Below are 20,207 nucleotides of genomic sequence, written 5' to 3'. Positions count from 1 at the left end.
GCTGTTCAGATGCCTCCAGTGGCCCATTTGGGGCCTGAGGGGCCTTTCTGGAGGCAGATGGGCCTCTATTACCTCCCTTTTACCACCGGGGTCAAGGTGTCATTCGCGTTCTCTCTCTGGGCCGGCTATTAATGTATGCAGATTGAGTGGTTGGGGGTGGGGAGGCTGAGCAGAAGGGTGCCTTTCTCATATTCAGGTGTGGTTTACCATTGTGAACGAAGCCGTGCGCAAACAGTCCTGGCAACATTTGCATTTTCTTTTATCTCAGTGAAGCTAAGAAAACATGGCTCTTTTAGAGAACCCCCTCCTACTTTTTAGAATACTTAAAACACTGAAGCAGTGTTTTGCGAAAAGGTGCAATTCACAAATGTGGGCCACATGTTTTTAGGGTGCCCGCGCCTATTTTTGATCCCGATCCAACCCTGAGCTATACTAGCTGTTTCAAAGCACTGCCTGGAAGAGAAAAGGGATGTAGGGGCACTGATGAGGAGGAGAAGCTGTAAAAGTGGTAGTGTGCACTTTGCCTCTGTTATCAGAACTGCGAGACTTCAGAAAATTCAAAGTTTTAGAAAGGAGGTATATAGAACCTGTGCTACTAAACATGTCCTTAAGCCGTTGCCAGAAAGAAGCTACAACAGACCTCTGCCTCCTAAGTACTACTCTCTCCTTTCCCTGTAGACATGGTAAGACTGGCCTGTGGGGCCATCTGGCCGTGCCCGAAGGACTGGTTTCAAAGATCACCCTCCGTACGGGCTGGGTTTTGGCTGTTAGCCTGTTGTATGGTCTGCCGGGCCGGTTTTTACTGTTGATTTTTCTGATATTACCTCAAACATTGGCTGCAGCAAGCACAAAAGCACAAAGTTATGCACACCTTGCAAAATATGTATACAGCGTGTCTTAACAAGTTCAAAACAGCCTTGATTTGCAGATGTGGTGACCTCTTTAGCTATGTGATTCGCTAATTGGGGCCGCATTTGATTTGGTGCTCAGTCCTATTGTCTGTCCCAGTACGACCCTACCTCTAGACTGCTGGAAGTGCCGTTCCTAAACATGAACCCTCACTCTCTCCACAGTCTGTGATCAGCTGAACCACTGGTGCCACCCAAAACGCGACATTGTCTGCACTATGTAACCACCATTTTGGCTCCTTGTAGGGAATGTTCCAGAATCAGAGTACTCGGGTCAGCAGGCCCATGCATGAGCAGTACATCCACCGGTGGGAGATCCTCCCAACTTGCCGCCAAGACATGGAACACCCTCCCACTGAGCCTACGACAGACCCAAGACCTGCTGACCTTCAGGAGGATACTCAAGACCTGGCTGTTCGATCAGTAGCGCCCCCCCCCACCCCCCCAGCACCTTGAGACCCTCGCGGGTATGTAGTGCGCTTTACAAATGATTGATTGATTGATCCACTTTAAGTTTTTTTCTATTTGTTCTCGGGTGTGCAGCACTATTGACACGCAGGCCCAGACTGGCCGTTGCGGGCACCGGGCAATCCCCCGGTGGGCCGCATGGGTGGTGGCCGGTTTTGGGCCCATGGGGGCCGTTTTTGTTACAGCTGCCATTTTTGCAGCATAAATGTCCCTGTAACAAAATCGCCCCAAAACCGGCCCTGGCAAGAGGGGGTGGGGGCGGCCGAGCACTTTGCCAGGGCCTGTTTCGGTTCCCAGTCCGGCCCTGTTGACACGGCATAAAATATGGACTATAAATCCCAGACTGCATTTAAATTCCTGACCTGGATGACTTACTTATGCATGGACCTGGGAATGAATGAACCCTAGCTCTCATGTTCGTGTTACATTAAACAAGCTGATGCATACCCTGCTGGGTGTGGTGCAAGTCTTGTGGTAAGCTGTAGTTCCTGTTCCAGGACTGGGTTTCTTCTTTTTTAGCCAGTGTGGAGTAGTAAAGGAAGTGTACTCAGTACAGGAAGTCTCCAACCCATGGAACGGCAGCAGAACTTTACGAAGCAGCGGCATGGGCTTCACGTTTGAGGTGGGGCGACTTCTTCAGCCAAGTTTCATTCAGTGCCAATCTTTGTGACTCAATCTGCTAAGTGGAACTAACTGGAAATGCAGCTGTACATTGGCAGCTTGCCCATAGTTGTGCAACACAGTTAATATTCATAGTTCCAGACACCAACCAAGCAGAAAGCTGGTACAGTCACGTTCTATAATAAGTACGCGGAACAATCCTTCCAGTAATAATATTAATAATACTAATTTAAAGATCAGGATTAGTTATCTCTAGAGGGATTTGCCCCCATCCCCTGCCCAAGCACAATAATTTAGCATCAAAAGAAAGCCACACCTCTGATTATGCAACCAGACATATCATTTAGGCCCAAGATACAAAGGGCGACCGGCAGTTAAGTAGTACTGATAACGCACAAGGCAACAGGGATAACCGTGAAAACGTCTAGACAGGTGAGTCTTCAAAGGCAGGTGAAAGGATAGAAGGTCCTTGTGTGCCCGCTGAGGAATATCTACGCAGGAAGAGGACTCTTGCGCTTATCTAGACACGGGAGGGGAAATAATGGCAAAATTGCATTTATCAGCCCTCACTATCCCTAGCCAGCATTTTGGGACCTGATACCAAAGGGCAATATTTAAGTACAGGAGCAGCTCAAGACATACATCACTTTAAATACTTAGGAAGGCCCCTGCCAAACTCTGCACCAGGGTCCGCCCTTGCGCAGTACAGAACCCAACCACAGCGGGTCATTAAAGGTCCAAGTCCTCAGGTCAATGGAACCCTTGTGTATGGATGGATATGTACCTATGGAGCTCAAACCTGGCTATGAAGCAAAGAAGACCTGCACAAGAAGAGGATTGCGGTGCAAGAGGGTGGTGCGAACACAACTTCTTTCCAGGGGCTAGCATCAATTTCTAAAGCACTAAGGCTCTCATTAGGAGTCGCTGTTTCCAATAGTGTCGGGGAGGGACCACTCCAGACAATTATAAGTGGTCAGGCGTTTCTGGACCCAAAATGACCAATTCTAGAAATACCAGATCTGGTTTTACGAGGTGGGGATCCACACCTGGTATATTTCTGGGAGCAAAACTGTACCCCAAAATGTTGACGCCACAAAATTTACCTTGTTCGTTTCTCACACCGTTTATTAGGTCAGAGACAGCGTTAAACTTTAATTTCATGAGGCAGTGTGTCCCCGCATTAAGGTTCCTCGCCGAACATCAAACTAGCAATATAAAACCGCTTAATAAGTAATGGTGTCCATTCAGTAATTAAGTTCTGGATCAATGTAAAAGTTAAAAGGTTTTATTACAAAAATTCAAAGTAAGCAGTACAGAGTCAACGCCATGAAGGCTCTCATATGCAGCGTTATACAGAGTAGGCAAAATCAGGAAATATTCAAAGTCCCATTGACCATCAATATCATAGGGAAATTGGGCAGCATCCTTAGTAGAATCAAAAGTCTTCTCAAACCTGTCCCACCTTCATAGTCAATGGGTTTTTATACCCAGATCTTGCATAGAATGTTAGCAGTATTGTAAACAACTTGGTGTGAGCAAAAGTATAACGTCCTAAACAAATCAAAACAGAAGAATAATTAACCACAACATATAAGCGCTATCCCAACCCTTGGAATAATATTCAACACTCTATGCTAATGTCATCCAGAGATGTCTGAACAAATATGAAATGTCTAACGAGAACACTTTCTCTCAATGAATAGGTAAATGAAGACATATTCCAGTCGTACATCCACACCATAGAAAGTTAATCACGAGCAAAACAATACAGCAATGAAAATAAACTAAGAAGACCTCAGTTTGACTGTGAACTCTGGAGCCTGTGGGAACAGGAGTGAGTGACAGAGATGACATCCATCTGATCAAAAATGGTGCTTTACCCAGAAATCTTGCTTAAACTAAAGTGTATTATTAAACACAATTCTACATATCATAGGACATTTGCTTTAATTCCAATGATGTACACTCTGCAAAAAGACATTAAATGTTATTGATGATACACACAAACTTTTCCAGACAAGCAGAGGTGGAAAGGAGTGGGGGATTCAGGGTAAAGTCACAGCCCTGGCCCTGCCTGTATTCATGTGTAAAAATCAGTAAAAACAGAAAACTGGGGCCTTCCTATGATGTGAGCAGTGGATGTTAATGTTGTTATCTAAGATGTGAATTTATGCTGGAAGCTGTGAATGCAGAGGATGTTCTTTACACTGTGATCTATAGGAGCCTGTGATGGTATTCATGTTGTGAGTTGTGGATGCTTCTGATGGTGTTTGTGTTATGAGCCTTGGATGGCTGTGAGGTTATTTAAGATGTGGGTTGGTCCTGTTGTGGTTTTAGATACAATGACTTACTGATTCCACTATGTTTCTGTCCCGTCGTAATTAGAGAAAGGCATGCTGGCTTGAACTCCTAGAAGCATGGGACTTTGAGAAGAATGCTTTTCAAGCGGGCTTCTAGGCCTCGAAGGAAGGCTTCTTAGGTGTTAGTAGTGGAAGGAAAACCGGTTGTCCTTGGCAAGTGACCTGGGGGCGTAGATAACATAACGTGAGTATTTGTAAAGCACACGTTCAACCATAGGTATCTTGGCGCTGAATAACAGACGTTTATTGTTACCCAACTCGATGGTACTCATTTTATCTACGTCAGATGGATGAAAGGCTGAGTGGACCCAGCAGGATTTGAGCCTGTGACCATGAGGTCAAACACAGGCCCCTGCAATGGACACATTAGCCCACTACGCCACCAGACCCGGCCTAGATACACCCAGTTGACACATTTTGCAAACACACTCAATGAGTGCTGGCACAGGATGTTGCAATAAGGCCCGAGCTGCCGACTTTGGAGCTGGGGAGCCAGGTTTGAGTCTCGGCGTCGGCTCACCATCCTGTGATCCTGGGCAAGTGAATTATTACCTCCTCATCCCAGTCCTTTCCGGAAAGGGTTTTACCAAGCTAGAATCAAACAGAAAAACTGCACTAAAGATGGCCGACTTCCTCTTCCTGTAACCACCATATAAAGAGGAAGTAGGCACCAGAACATCATATTTTGTCATTTCTCTTCCAGTGAGGATGGTTCGGCCATGATAAGTGAAGAGTTTTTGTAATAAGCTAGTTCCATCAAAAGAGAACCTTTACATGTTCCGTGTGCTCTTAAGGTTCCATCCAACCTGAAGACATCCTTGGCTTGTCATCTTAAACTACTTTGAGATTCCTTGTAGAGCGTGGATAAGTCTCCAAATCATTGCCAAATGTAATAAGCTACTTCCTTGCGTAGAGGTGACACAGCAGACGTAGCCAAGAAATGTCTTTATGATATTAATTAAGTTCTTAACATCCATAGTAACAGCCCCACCTGGAGCAGCCTGCCTGCTGCTCAGCCCATCTTCCGTCTGTCTCACTCACACCAGGCACCCAAGCATTCCACTCATGTCAATATTCCACACAGATCAAAATAGAATGCTGTCAAGCTTGACAGAGTAGCCAATCTCACTCCTTTGGGAGATATAATGAATCTTTCCAATGTTTAACTCCAAGTAAATGAAAATGTACTCAAAAGTATACTCAAGAAAAAATGTCTTTTCACTCTGGTTTATTCATGTGCCAGAAATTCCTCTCAATTTGTGCTGTTACATCACAGCTGTATGATTAATTTCAAAAAAGTTCCAAGACGTATAAACAATCCATTCAATTAATTCGAATGTCCTTCAAACACCCAATGCATTTCGTGCGAACCGCACTTCATCAGGGGAAATACATTTCAATCGGTGTAGTTCAATGCTGGGTATGTGCCGTGACCTAACCCGGTTGGGATCAAACGGTATAATGAGCATTCTATTTTGATCTATTCGACAACTCCCCACAGGTCAGAGGGAGCAAACCCATCAGCACCCAAGCCGCTATGAACATTGAATCACTCAGAATTAAATATTAGAGTGCCACACAACCCCACTTGTTTGAATATTCCACACAGAACACTCACACTGGCTGAGCAGCTAGTTACAAGGTAAAGGGAAACACTATAAATATAATATGACAATGCTACAGTTTTTTTTTCTTTTTTATTCCACTCTGTTGTGGAAATTTGGTGAGGAAGGTCTTTTCAAACATTTCAACCAGCAGAGACCAGCTGTAGCAGTCTCTTCCTGCTACACGGTTGTCCAACCCATTTTAGGGTCGGGTTGCGTTCAGTGAGATCAGCAGCGACTCGAGGGATCGCCTCCTCTTGGCCTGCCCTAGGGGCTGAGGGTGTTTTGTGGTCTCTTTATTCACACCTACCCATTTCTTTTGAGAAAGGAAACAAGGTGATGCTTTTATTTCATTAATTATTTAGATGGTCTTGCGAGATGGGGTCGCCTAGCAACCCTGAATACAGGAAGTGCAAATGGCCAGTGTTATTTAAGTCCCCTAGCGCTTCCTCCTTTAATTTTCCTGGCGCATGGCTAATTGAGGAGTATGGAGACCGGGAAGGCCCAAGAAAAACAGAAGCACTGCGAAGCTGAGCCAGAAGAGCCTGTCACGCTCAAATCCATTCAGTCTGTGATTCAGGCAGAAGTGGGAGCAGCTTTTGTGGCTAGAGAAGCACTTCTTCCCCCAACGCTAAAGACCCTAGACCTGCCCCTGGTGATGATTTCGATGACGGGGAAACAGATGACAACATTCATGGACCATGTGATCAAGGGCCAGATTATCTGCAGTCCTTTTACATATTAGATAGAATTTGACTCTTCCTTCTACTCCAGAGATTCTCCAGGAGGATGATCTTTTTAGCCAGCATCATAAGTGAGAGCCTGGCTCCCGCCCCTTCATGCGTCAGTAAGGGAGAGTGTTGCTTCATGAGTAGGAGAATTTGGAGAATTTGGTGAAGCAATCCTTCCCTTGATTCCTGGCTAGACATGATCCTGTTAGGGGGTTTGCTGAAGAACTTCCGTCGTCTGTGAAAGTGAATGCTATATGGCTGTCTTCGCAAATGCTTCTCCTACACCTACACAGCTTTTGTGGGTCACCCTCTTCTGAAAGACTTTCAATCATTGGCCAAACAGATTAAATTGGTAAATGACTTTTCTGAGACTGGAGCAACAGGTTCGTTTCCTAGTGGATGTGTCATTTAATGTCTTGGGAGCCACGAGGAAGGCCGGTGGTGCAGCGATTGCAGAGCACCAGCATCTTTGGATGATATCTTGGAAGGTGGATGCTGCACAGGAGAATCTTCTTGGGCATCTCCCATTTTTGGGCTCCAAGTTGTTTTGCCAAAAATTGGAAGATATGATGAAGAAATCTGTGGAGGATAGAAAATTGGTGACACCCATTAGACCTCCTGGAAGAGGAAGAGGTCTTGGTTACAGGAGAGCATTTGGTCCATCTACCTCTTCCAAGTCTTCATAGCTCTTTCGAGGCAGAGGTCGTGCTGGGGTGCCCCTGCAGCAGACAAGTCCTGATTTACTCCAGCTTCATCTTCTTCCCCTCCCACACCTCACCCTCCTAAGGTATGCTGAGTTGGCGATGCAGTGAGCGCATTGTAAATAGTTGTATTTATTTATTTACGGACATTACTCCTGGCCGTCGTATGTTCGACTCAACTACTCCCCCACCATGCCCCTCCCCTGCCCCACCGCCCCGCAGCACTCCCGCCACTGCCTGGGCTAGATAAAATTCCCGGGGTCCTGTTTAAATCTGTTCCTGAAATCTGGGCACAATACATAAACCACATTTGTAATTCCATTGCGGCAGGTGCACCCATCCCTGACTCTTGAAAGGGAGCAATAATAGTCCCTATATACAAGAAAGGTGCGAGAGCGGTCCCGGCTAACTAATAGCCAATAAGCCTGATAGATATAGCCCAGAAGACCTTTTGAAAACAAGTCCTGAACCACCTCAACATGTGGCTGAAGGACAATAACATTCTGTCCCTATTCCAGGCAGGGTTCTGCACTAAAATAAGGACAATAGATCAGGTCTTTAGGTTCTTAATGCTGAGGTGGAAAATGGTAGATGTTAATGGAGGAGCCTTTACGTAGCGTTTGTGGACCTCAAGGCTGCCTTCGATATGGTTCCCAGAGACAAACTTTGGGCCGCCCTGAGGGACATGGGAATCCCTCCCACACTACTGGAAATTATCGTGAGACTGCATCCTGGAAATTATGCCCAAGTTAGATGGGGCTTAGAGGGCGAATTGACTGATCATATTTCTGTAGATAGGAGTGTAAGGCAGGGATGCGTACTTGCTCTAAAACATTTTCTACTTTTTATTTACAGGTGCGTTACATTCCTAATGGGGTGCATAAATTACTCCCTGGTCTTAGGTGGTGGTAAGATCCCGGCATTACTATTCGCTGATGACACCCTTCTGGTGTCAACAACCCCCAAAGGCCTGGAATTATTGCTAGAAAGATTCAGTTTATACTGTACCACCAATGGGCTAGCACTAAATGCTGATAAAACCAAATTTATGGCTACCCACCCACACAGACAATTTCGAGGGACAGTCAGACTAGGGGGAGTCAATTTAGAGAGAGTCTCAGACTTTGATTATTTAGGTATATGCCTCTCCAACACCAGGAGCAGCCAGATTGCCAAGAGTAGATTATGTCTTACGTATAGGGAAGCAGCCACATTGAATTTTGCTAGTAACACATCTTTTCATCCTATGTCTCCACTGTTGGAAATCTGGAGAGCCCAAGCCGTGGCTGCGGTTACCTATAGTTCTGAACTATGGGGCTATAGCAATGTTAACTCATTGGGTATTGCCAAAAACAAGTTTCTGTGAGCAGCACTTAGACTCCCACACAGGGCCGGACTGGCCATAGCAAGCACCGGGCGTTTCCCTGGTGGGCCGCTAGGGTGGGGGCCGGCTTTGGGCCCTGAGGGGCTGTTTTGTTACCGGGGGTTGGCAATATTGGCCCCCTGTAACAAAATCGGCTGAAACCGGCCCTCGCAAACTGCTCGGCTGCACTCCCCCTCATCCCAGGGGGGCCGGCTGAACATTTTGCCAGGGCCAGTTTCTGTTCCCAGTACGGCCCTGCTCCCACAAGGCACGCCCTGTGTTTTTTACGAGTAGATTTAAATGTACGCCCTATTGATGCCATAGTGAGACTGAAACCAATTTTATACTGGCTGAGATTATGGTTGGTTCCAGAGCAGGAATGTTTTAGAAATGGATTGAAGGATATTCTTTTAACCCCAAGGCATGTCAACACTTTGTCATGGCTCAGCTACATCAGGGAGTCGCTCACAGCCCTTGGAGTCAATCTGTGGTCCTGGGTTCAAGATGAGGTTGCACTTCCAGTTGTTCCTCCCCAGGCAAGAGGGAATGAAGCAGCAAATCAGCTTAGCAGGGCAGTCACACCTTTAGAGTAGCAGTGCAGCACAGTGGCAGTTCTTTCAACAGCACAAACGTCCTTATTCCTGGGAGAGTTTCCACAGGTCCTGAAGTCTACTGAAGAGTTCATGGCTGAGGTCCTACTTTTATACCCTGGTGCCCTGGTTCTGGAAAGTGGGAGAAGCTTCTAGACAGTGGCTTTGAAATGCATCCCCTGCCATGGCTCCAAGCTTGCTGAAGTGACAATGCAGGGTTGTTCGACCCTTGGTTTGAAGGCAGAGCATAGGCTATTCAGTTGAAAGTGGGGCTGTGCTCAGCCCTGCCACTCCATCCTGCCAGCAGATCGCCCATCCAGGCACCATTAATCCCTCTATTATGTGACTGTCTGGGAGCAAATCCCCAAATGTAACTCTCAGTTACACCCAGTCATGTGACCTTGGTAAGGCTATAGGCACAAAAGAGAGGACAGAAAAATGGCAACTTTCTAAAAGTGGTATTTTTACATCTCCTTTGAGGCATTTTCTTTACTGTTAGTGGGCTTAGCGCGCTCCCATTACTTAACATTGGTTGGCCTCAAACCCACTCTCAATTTCTTACTTCCTGCTGGCCATTTCAGCACTTCCCTTTTCTTGCAAGTGACTCTCCCCTAGAGCATAGCCCAAGTACTTGTATCCTTGCACTGCTCGCATTGTTTAGACCTATTTTGTTGCTTTTTGTTGAGCCAGTCTACAGAGTGCCCCCCACCCTTGTTTATTTAGCTTTCACCACTGTTTATATCTTGGCCACATCCTTACTGTATTTTTTTAAACAATTTTAATTTGCCTGAGATTGTGTTTAAGGTGTGACTGTGAGGGGACATTGCACATGAGTGTTTGTTAATTCTTATCTTAAGCACATCACATGTTATCACATTAAAGGGACTGCTTGCATGCTATACACACACTCCGTCCAATTCCATTTCCTTTGAGATAAAAAAATGTGCTTTCAATACTGTCTTCACTTGCAATGTTCCAGGGAAATTTCTCATTCATCTTTTTTACAGGACTTTTACTATTTCCCTAGCTTCAAATGCCACTGATCTGCAGATAATGAAACCCCACACTGCTGCTGTGTGTTATGTGCAAAGCTGTGGCCTTTGGAGCTGGGGAACCCAATTGAAGTCCAAGCAATGCCACAACGGCTTGTGACTGTGGTGCAAATTAGCTAATGTGGACATGTAAAAACAGAATAATCCAGTCCACCCTGTCCCCTTAACATTGCAAGTGACAGCAGTAAGGAAAGCACACTCTCTTATCTCAAAAGAAAGGGAACTTGCATGTGAGGGCTTGTTTATTTACCTTTGTTCCACCTCTGACAATTAAATGTAATAAGGAATCTCCTATGTCACCCTATGGGAAGAAGCTGCATCATGGTAGTAAAAAACAAATGTAGGAGTTTCTCATTACCAGGAGCTGTAAAACTTAGAAGTACATGTCCAACCTTTTAACTTCAAGCACCCTGTCCAGTGGGCTGCCCAGGCCCTACCTTACGGGTGACATTTGTAATAAAAGAGAAGTTTAAGGCTTGGCAAGGGGGTTTAAATGCCAAGTCGACATGGCAGTTTTCAAAATGCACTCAGACTGCAATGGCAGGCCTGGGACATGTTTTAATGTGGTACTTAAGTGGGTTGCACAATGAGTGCAGCAGGCCCACTATTAGCATTGAATTTACAGGCCCTGTGTATATAGTATGCCACTCGACAAGGGACATACAAGTAAATTAAATATGCCAATTGGGTATAGGCCAATATAACCATGTTTAAGCACAAGCTCTATAGCACAGGTTGGCAGTGGTAAAGTGCACGGGGTCCTAAGGCCAACAAAAATAAGTCCAGCAAAAATAGAGGAGGTGAAGCAAAACGTTTGGGGGAAGACCACCAGAAGGCTAACAGGTCTAACACATCACAACCTTTCAACCCATTCTCTGCAAACTTTGAGTTTGCCTGGAATACTTTTTGCCAAGTTTTATCTGCAACACTGGCCCGCTTAATCGGTTTTAGTTTGGCACCATTTGCACATCTGCAACTAAGGTAGGGTGAAATGTAAATATTACTCAAAATGTTATAACGTTTGTGCAGGAGGTTGCAAAGGATTCCAAGTTTTAAGACTTTGCAAAACTTTGCCAGCGAATGAAAATTCTCCCCACAAAATATTTGCAGAAAAGTGTTTCCACTAAACATTTTTTGCCAGTTAACATTCCCATCAAAGGTGTGCCAGCCTCCATGGGTGTGGTATATATGGAGTGCTCGGTTACTGTGATGTCACTCACTCTGAGCTATATCCTGTAGATATGATGGCCTTCCTGCCACCTCAGTATAGAGACGAAGGGCCAGATTGATCAACACTTTGAGCTGGCGCAAAGTCACCAAAAGTGATACAAACTGACCCAAAGTGCTGACTTGTGATTCACTTTCCAGCACAAAACCAGTTTGTCTAGAAGGTTGTTTTGTGCTGCTTTGCATTACTTTGTGTCAAGCAAATTTGCCCCAAGGCTTAATTTGTTTGATTTGTACATTGCACAAACAAATCATGCGAGCAAACGCCCTGTGGGTGCGGTACTACCTCAACAGTTACAATATGGATTCCGGCGCAAGCTCCTGTTTTGGGCTTGAATAATGGTTGCATGGTTGAATAATGCTGGGCTTTGGAGGAGGTACCTTTAAATATTATCCAGCTGTTCATCCAAAGTAGAATTTCAAATTTAAGAAGAGCAATGTGAATGTATTTTTATCTTAACTCTATGGCTGCTGCCGTCGGCCAACGGACGTCGCGTGCACTACCTTGGCAGTGCTGCGCACGTCCGTTGGCCGACGCTGCCCCACCCGTTTTTCAAACGTTCAGCACTGGAGCTGAACGTTCGACGCAGCCAATGGGTTAAAGTGTCTGGAAGTTCATGAGATTTAACTTCATTTAATTCCTCATTCAAGTACACCAGGAAAGTCGTTTGATGAAAATTCACCTTTTTGGGGTGTGATGTGAAACCATTGCTGGGGCATATGGTATTCGTGAGGCAGAGACCTCTAGAGGGATATGGGGAGGCCTCTTAACATGCTGAAAATATTCTGAAGATTGATCGGAGTCCCGAAGAGGCAAAGGGCCTAATCTGAGTCCTAAAGAGTAGAGGTGGGCGAGCCACTCAAAGCTCGAGCCAGGTTCGAGCCTGAAGCCTGGCCCTGGCTCAACTCGAGGTCCTGTTGGAACCCTTAACGAGTCGAGCTTTCATGTTGCTTCTGCTTGCCATCCAAGCCCTACTTTCATGCACACGGAAGTAAATCAAAGCATTGACATTTGAGATTAAAAGGAGAGATCTAGATACCTATTTGTACAAAGTGAAAACACTGCTTCCCTTCTTACCCAAACTGTGTGATCTTAGGCAAATTATTTTTTACGAATACTCTCTTTTACTTCACTATCTTATATGAAATCACTTCCAAATAAGGGGCATATTAACAAGGAACATGGAAAATGAACGCTAAGGGCGCTTAGCGTTAATTTTTTTAACACCCGCTGTTGCTGGATAATATCGCCTGGTTATCGCGTTATTAACAACGCTAACCGCCTAGGCGATAAAAAATCCAGCAATAGCAGCATTTTGGGAGGTTATCGCTGGTAATGCAGCGATAAAACTACAAGGATAAGGATATCCTTGTTGATAGCCCATGGTGGATTTAGCCATATAATCCACCTCTCATTGGATTACATGGCTTAGTCTGAAAGTTAGCAGACGTAAAAAAGTAGTGTTAACCGTGGTTAGCGCTGCTTTTTTTGTCTCTAACAGGGTTAGCGTGAAGCTTGATAATAGGAGAAATGTTGCTTCATGACGTTTCTCCTATTATTTTGCACTGGAACGCCCACTTTACATCTCATTAGAGATGCAAAGGGAAGCGTAGTGAAAAAGGGTTCTAACATGCAAAATCGCATGTTAGCACCCTGTTGTTTATAGGGCGATATTTTTATCTCCGCTTCTTTGGCTTTTAAAGCCAAAAAAGCGGAGATAAATCCCTTGTTAATATGCCCCCAAGTGAGTTCAAAATACCAGCTGTATAAAAACCTATTTATTTTGTTTGATATAATAGACTATAATGTTGTTGTGTGTATCAGATTCTGGGCCACATACAGGGTCGCCATGACAACTGCCCTCCCTCATAGTTCACTAATGGCGCTGTCGCCAGGCTGGGGATGGGGCAGAAATGGCTCAAAGTTGATGTTTAAAAACGATATATTAGCAAGCAGGGCATTAAAAATTATCGTCGTTTTAGCGGCAGAAAACTTATGCTAAAGTGGCGATAATGGGCTTGATAATATGGCCTTGTGAATTCCAATAGAAACCCGGGCCATATTATCAAGAAAGGCTGATACATTATCGCCGCTTTTATCAGCAGGAAACTGCCGCTAAAGCGGCGATAATGTGCTTGATAATATGCCCTCGTGAATTCCCATAGAAGCCCAGGTTAACACCAGAGAATGGGCTTCTGTGGGAATTCACAAGGGCATATTATCAAGCTCATTATCGTCTCTTTAGCAGCAGTTTCCTGCTGATAAAAGCGGCGATAATGTATCGCCCTTTTTTGATAATATGGCCCCCCCCCCAAGTTTTGGTGTTAACCTGGGCTTCTATTGGAATTCTCCAGGGCATATTATCAAGCCCATTATCGCCGCTTTAGCTGCAGTTTTCTGCCGCTAAAACGGCGATAATTTTAACGCCCTGCTTGATAATATGCCCTGATAACTTTTATTTGATAAGTACTTCTCAGTGCTGTGCTATATTGTGTGGTATTAATGACAAACTTACACATGTTAAAGAAGTCTGTGTTTATTAAAGACACTTTAGCATATTTTACGTGATGTTTGATATAAGATTCACGTTTTTATGGCTTGGCTCGCTCATGGGCTCTAAGAGCGGAGGCAAGCCACGCCCTTGGCTCGGCTCGCGCTTGTTAATTTGTTAGCTCGTCCACTTCTATTATGGAACCATCAGCGCCCTCTAGAGTAGAGTAAAACACGTGATATATAAAGGGCTTTTCTGAGGTCCTGCAGAGTCACACAGAGAGCTGGGGCGACACTGAAGTACAAGTAGGTAAAGATTACACAGATTGTCAGTATCAGAGCTGGGTAATCTAGCTCTGGCAGGTAAAGGTGAAAAACAGAGTCCATGACAGAGAAGGGGATTAGACTAAAGTGTTGGGAGGTAAAGGGACTTGTCTGAGGTCACACATAGAATCCGTGCTGAACCAGTGCAATGACGGAGCAGTGGTGGAGAAAGGGGCTTGTATGATATCACGCAGTGAGTCAGCGCCAGAGCTGGGATAGACTGAAGCCCTTAGAGGTAAATAAACAAGGTAAATGAGGTCACAGAGAAAGTCAGAGCTGGAGGTCGACTAAAGAAAGCGCTGGGATGTAAAGGGACTTGTCTGTGGTCAATCTAAGGGCCATATTATCGCTAAAGCGGCGATACTGGGCTTGATAATATGCCCTTGTGAATTCCCATAGCAGCCCAGGTTCTGGTGTTAACCTGGGCTGCTATGGGAATTCACAAGGACATATTATCAAGCCCATTATAGCCGATTTAGCGGAAGTTTCCTGCCGATAAAGCGGCGATAATTTTATCGACTGTTCTTGATATGACCCTATAATCGGTGTTAAATATGCGAATACCTGTGAGCACGTGAAGGCTCAAGGGCTCTTATGTAACTACATAGAACACTGTGAGGTAAGGGACGGGTCTGACGTCACGCAGAGAGTCTGTGCTATAGATGGGAATGGACTGAAGACCTGAGAGGTAAAGAAACTTGTGTGAAGTCACAGATGGAGTCATGGCTATGGTGAGAACAAAGCACATGGATTTAAAGGGACTTGTCTGAGATCACACAGGGAGCCTGCGTCAGAGCTGTGGTTCTGCTAAAGCACAGAGCACTAAAGCGGTTTGCCTGAGGTCACTCCAAGAGTCAGTGGCATAGCTGGGGATAAATGTAGATATTTGGAGGTGAACGGACATATATGAGGTCGCACAGAGGGACTGGTAGGTAAAAGGATTTGTCTGGGGCCACAAATGCTGCAGGAGAACGAAGGCCATGATTCAGTGGCTCCAATTCGCGGCCTTGCACTTTCTTCGAAACATGTCTCGTCTCCATCCACACTTTGGAGAAACCCCTCTATAACCTTTCTTTCTCCTTCCTTCAGATGCAACTGCCCTACAGACCCAATGATTCGTGCAGGGACCAGGAGTATCTGCATCCGGAATATGAAGTCTGCTGTGCTCGATGCCCCCCAGGTATGAAACTCCAGAACACCACTCCAGAACACCACTCCAGAACACCACTCCAGAGCACCTAGGTGACCATAGGTGGTTCACGAGAGATGGCCAGGACCAGGAACTATTTTGCATTGCTGCTAACTCAGTTTGTCTGCAGTAAACCCTCCTACAGTTATCTGAGTCTGTACTTGTTGTACTACCACTAGCAGCAATGAAAAATACATTGTATGATGCAATATGGAACAACACACCATGCACAGCTACGGTGGCCACACCTGCACTCTTCCTCTAGGTAAGGGTTCTCCAAAGTCGGTCCTGGAGGACCGGATCCAGGCCAGATTTTTTGCATATCCCCATTTAGATAAACGTAGTTATCTTAAAAATCTGGGTAAACAGACAATCCGTGCCAGATGGGCGTGCACTTCCATGGCCTTATCGTGATTCCATTTGCTGTGTTGCGCCAGCGCAGAAGCGGTGATCGCGCTTCTTTGTCTTGAGCGCATTCATTAACGTGAAATATCTCTGAGTTAATACAGGTTTCCTGACAAAGTTCAGAAAGAATGGAGGAGTATCCACTCAAAAACAGAGAATAAAATTCTCTAGACATGGGCTTACGTGCTCAATTCAGCACAGTGTGCCCCAACCTGTTGATGGATAATGCATATCCTTATAGAAGACCCCTCACTCACCAACCTGGTTGGTGACATGCTTCATCATCGGGGTCCCACCCCATAAGCCGAGTGCCTATAGGGTGTGCTGCGACACCTGACTACAGTGGAGCTGGTTAGTTTTTCATTTATGTGTTCAGGGCGATCAAACAAGTGAATTTAAAAAGGGCCAAAACTACTCACTGCAAGTATTTATTCTTGAGTGCTTGAACCCTAGTTAAAAAAATTGTGTAACACCTATGCCTAATTAGGTAGACTTTGGTGTTAAGGGTAGTGTTTTTATTAAAAATAGCTAAGTGTGCTATGTGAAGAGTGATAAATGCTATTGATTAAAAAGGTCTACATGTTTCAACCATTGTATATATTCATTGGTTTTCGTCAGGACCGTGATATTGAACTGGGTGGTCCACACACGCTAAGGTGCGTCCTGCCCTAGTCCAAGTTGGAGTGCACAAATTGTGAACTCGTGTAAAAATAAGTGCATTTTCTTTATTCAAAGAAAAACCTGTAAAGAAACAGGAAAACAAAAAACAGGGAGGGGTCACATACAGGGGTTGACAATACACATGTACTACATTTAACATATATAGCCAGTCTTTACCCCATTTGAGTCAATAGATGGGGTCGTGCCCATGTTTGAAACAGTGGAATCCATCTATTGCGCAACAGTACTACAGTGCTTTTACCGGACTGTGACTAATAGTTACTGGACCAGTGCCAAAGAAGTGGTGTCGACCTGGTTTTGGCATCTGGGAATAGCTAGTGAAATGTAAGGGCGGCGTACTATGGGTGAGTGATCATACTGGTGTTGCGAAGTGGACGGCTGCCGAGAGTTGTGAGCAGTCGTGACGTCGCTATTGTAAATCGCGACTGGTATATGGCTTTTTGCTTACGCTTCCTTGCGGTGCTACCGCTTCATGGGCACCAGCGCTTCCAAGACGGCAAGAGTCCGTCTCCTGAAAATCGATAAAGAACAGAAAAGAGAGATGCCCGGTTTTAGTTTACTGGCTGTTTTGAGAATTTAGTATCGCCAGCGGGATCATGTGGGAAAAACGGGAGGAAGAAACGTTTCCTCATTCAGATCGGCCACACATTACTTACTTGCAGCTTCTGATCATCAGACGGAAAACCTACTTGGTTCCGGCTGGCGGTGCCCCGAGGAGTAACCGGGCTGTCCGTGAATGCCGGTAAAGTAAACCTCGAAGCGTTTCCTGGTTGGACGTGGCCTTGTCACGTGGTGTGATCACGTGGGTCGCAATAGACCAATCGGGTTCTCGAAGGAGGTGGAGCCCTAAGATGATGTCATAGTTATAGGAAACGAAGTCAAAATTGTTTACGTTCCCATGGAGAGTACGAATGTAGTATATCCTTTCGGATCAAAAAGGATATCACACGGGGTGTTAAAAAACATTGAGGAATTTTAAAAGAATTGGGAATTTTAAAAGAACAGAGGGCAGAATCAGGATTTGTAACCAACAGGAATAGTTGCGCAATTCCTTGCTGATTATTCAAAGTTTAAGGGTACACCTTGGTACTACTTGCAAGTGAGGGCAGATTTTCATGTCATTACACTGTTCCATGGGATATTATCGTTCAAGCCTGACTTGTGGGTGGACAATCTATAAACCCACCTCTGTTCTTTTTCAAATAGTCGTTGGGTCAGGTTCGCTCCTGGCTTTACTTGTTCGATAATTGTCCATTGAAGGTCATCTGGTGTATGACCTGCTGAGAAAAAATGTTCCGTGAGTCTGGTATTGGTCTTTTTGCACCTGATAGTGCTTCTATGCTCGCCAATCCGTAATTTGATCTTCCGGCTCGTCATTCCTACGTAATGTAGGTCACACGGGCATGTGAGCATGTAGATAACATTTTCACTATTACAATTTGTCTGCCCTCTAATCGTCCAGGTTTTGTTAGGTTCCAACTGTAATGTTTTGGTATTCTTAGTGTATGGGCAGACACTGCAATTACCACATTTATAGTGGCCTGTCACTTTTGGTAAATCCCATAGAGTTGTTTGTGTTTCTTTTTCTGGGGTTATCTTTCTTGGTCTTGTACTGACTACTCTGTATTTTATGCTCTGTGCTCTTTTGAAGGAGAACAAGGGTTTCTCCCACCTCAAATTGCCTGTGTTCAAGATACTCCAGTGCTTTTTTATTATTCTGGAGACATCGTTGGAAATGGTGTTGTAAGTGGTGACACATGTCAGGGGGATTTCTTCCACTGTTTTGTTTGTCTGTTCCAATAAACCTGAACGGGGTTGGTTCCGCGCACGTTTTTGACTTTTTTGGAGAATTTTGTTCGGATATCCCCGATTACGCAATTTTTCGGTGAGGTCCTGAGCTTGGTTTTTATAATCTCCCAGCTCACTACAGTTTCTACGGATCCTCAGGTATTGCCCATAAGGTAAATTCTCACGTAGGGGTCTCGGGTGAAAGCTTTCGAATCGCAGTAGATTATTTTTGGCAGTTGGCTTGTGGTGGGTGACAGTTGTCAGTTTTCCTTCTTTTTTTGTGATTGTTACATCTAGGAAAACTAGTGTCTCTGGGTTTTTTTCATAGGTAAACCGTAAATGCTCATCACAGGTGTTGATCCAGTTAAAGAAGGAGGTTAGGGAATCCTGAGTACCTTTCCATATGGCCAGCACATCATCTATATACCTGCGCCATATTAAAATGTTGGAGCTATAGGGGTTTGTTTGACTGAGGATGTATTTTTCTTCAAAGTCATATACATACAATCCCGCTATGCTCTTCATCTTGGAATGTGCCAGATTGGCTCTCAAAAGAAATTACTTTGAGTTTGAAGATCAGATTTTTCTACAGACAGGGGGAACATCCATGGGCAGTTCTTTTGCGCCGAGCATAGCGGGATTGTATGTATATGACTTTGAAGAAAAATACATCCTCAGTCAAACCCCTATAGCTCCAACATTTTAATATGGCGCAGGTATATAGATGATGTGCTGGCCATATGGAAAGGTACAGAGGATTCCCTAACCTCCTTCTTTAACTGGATCAACACCTGTGATGAGCATTTACGGTTTACCTATGAAAAAAACCCAGAGACACTAGTTTTCCTAGATGTAACAATCACAAAAAAAGAAGGAAAACTGACAACTGTCACCCACCACAAGCCAACTGCCAAAAATAATCTACTGCGATTCGAAAGCTTTCACCCGAGACCCCTACGTGAGAATTTACCTTATGGGCAATACCTGAGGATCCGTAGAAACTGTAGTGAGCTGGGAGATTATAAAAACCAAGCTCAGGACCTCACCGAAAAATTGCGTAATCGGGGATATCCGAACAAAATTCTCCAAAAAAGTCAAAATCGTGCGCGGAACCAACCCCGTGCAGGTTTATTGGAACAGACAAACAAAACAGTGGAAGAAATCCCCCTGACATGTGTCACCACTTACAACACCATTTCCAACGATGTCTCCAGAATAATAAAAAAGCACTGGAGTATATTGAACACAGGCAATTTGAGGTGGGAGAAACCCTTGTTCTCCTTCAAAAGAGCACAGAGCATAAAATACAGAGTAGTCAGTACAAGACCAAGAAAGATAACCCCAGAAAAAGAAACACAAACAACTCTATGGGATTTACCAAAAGTGACAGGCCACTATAAATGTGGTAATTGCAGTGTCTGCCCATACACTAAGAATACCAAAACATTACAGTTGGAACCTAACAAAACCTGGACGATTAGAGGGCAGACAAATTGTAATAGTGAAAATGTTATCTACATGCTCACATGCCCGTGTGACCTACATTACGTAGGAATGACGAGCCGGAAGATCAAATTACGGATTGGCGAGCATAGAAGCACTATCAGGTGCAAAAAGACCAATACCAGACTCACTGAACATTTTTTCTCAGCAGGTCATACACCAGATGACCTTCAATGGACAATTATCGAACAAGTAAAGCCA

At 44.8% G+C, this 20,207-nt stretch overlaps 1 protein-coding gene across 4 annotated transcripts in view; it reads left to right on the top strand.

The window, feature by feature from the left end:
- The window catches only part of LOC144768141 (tumor necrosis factor receptor superfamily member 3-like), a 149,818-nt gene that overhangs the window by 63,166 nt on the left and 66,445 nt on the right, over window positions 1-20,207 (top strand). For all 4 annotated transcript variants that reach the window (XR_013598485.1, XR_013598484.1, XR_013598483.1 and 1 more), the window contains exon 2: window positions 15,530-15,620. Coding sequence is in view for 1 of the 4 variants with exons in the window: in XM_078651576.1 (XP_078507702.1) it covers window positions 15,530-15,620 (91 nt within the window). In the remaining 3 variants the exon portion in view is untranslated. The remainder of the gene's footprint in view (window positions 1-15,529; window positions 15,621-20,207) is intronic.

Source organism: Lissotriton helveticus, chromosome 7 (assembly GCF_964261635.1).
Source record: "Lissotriton helveticus chromosome 7, aLisHel1.1, whole genome shotgun sequence".
In the NCBI taxonomy this organism is placed as follows: Eukaryota; Metazoa; Chordata; class Amphibia; order Caudata; family Salamandridae; genus Lissotriton; species Lissotriton helveticus.
This window is presented reverse-complemented; position numbering and strand designations above follow the sequence as displayed.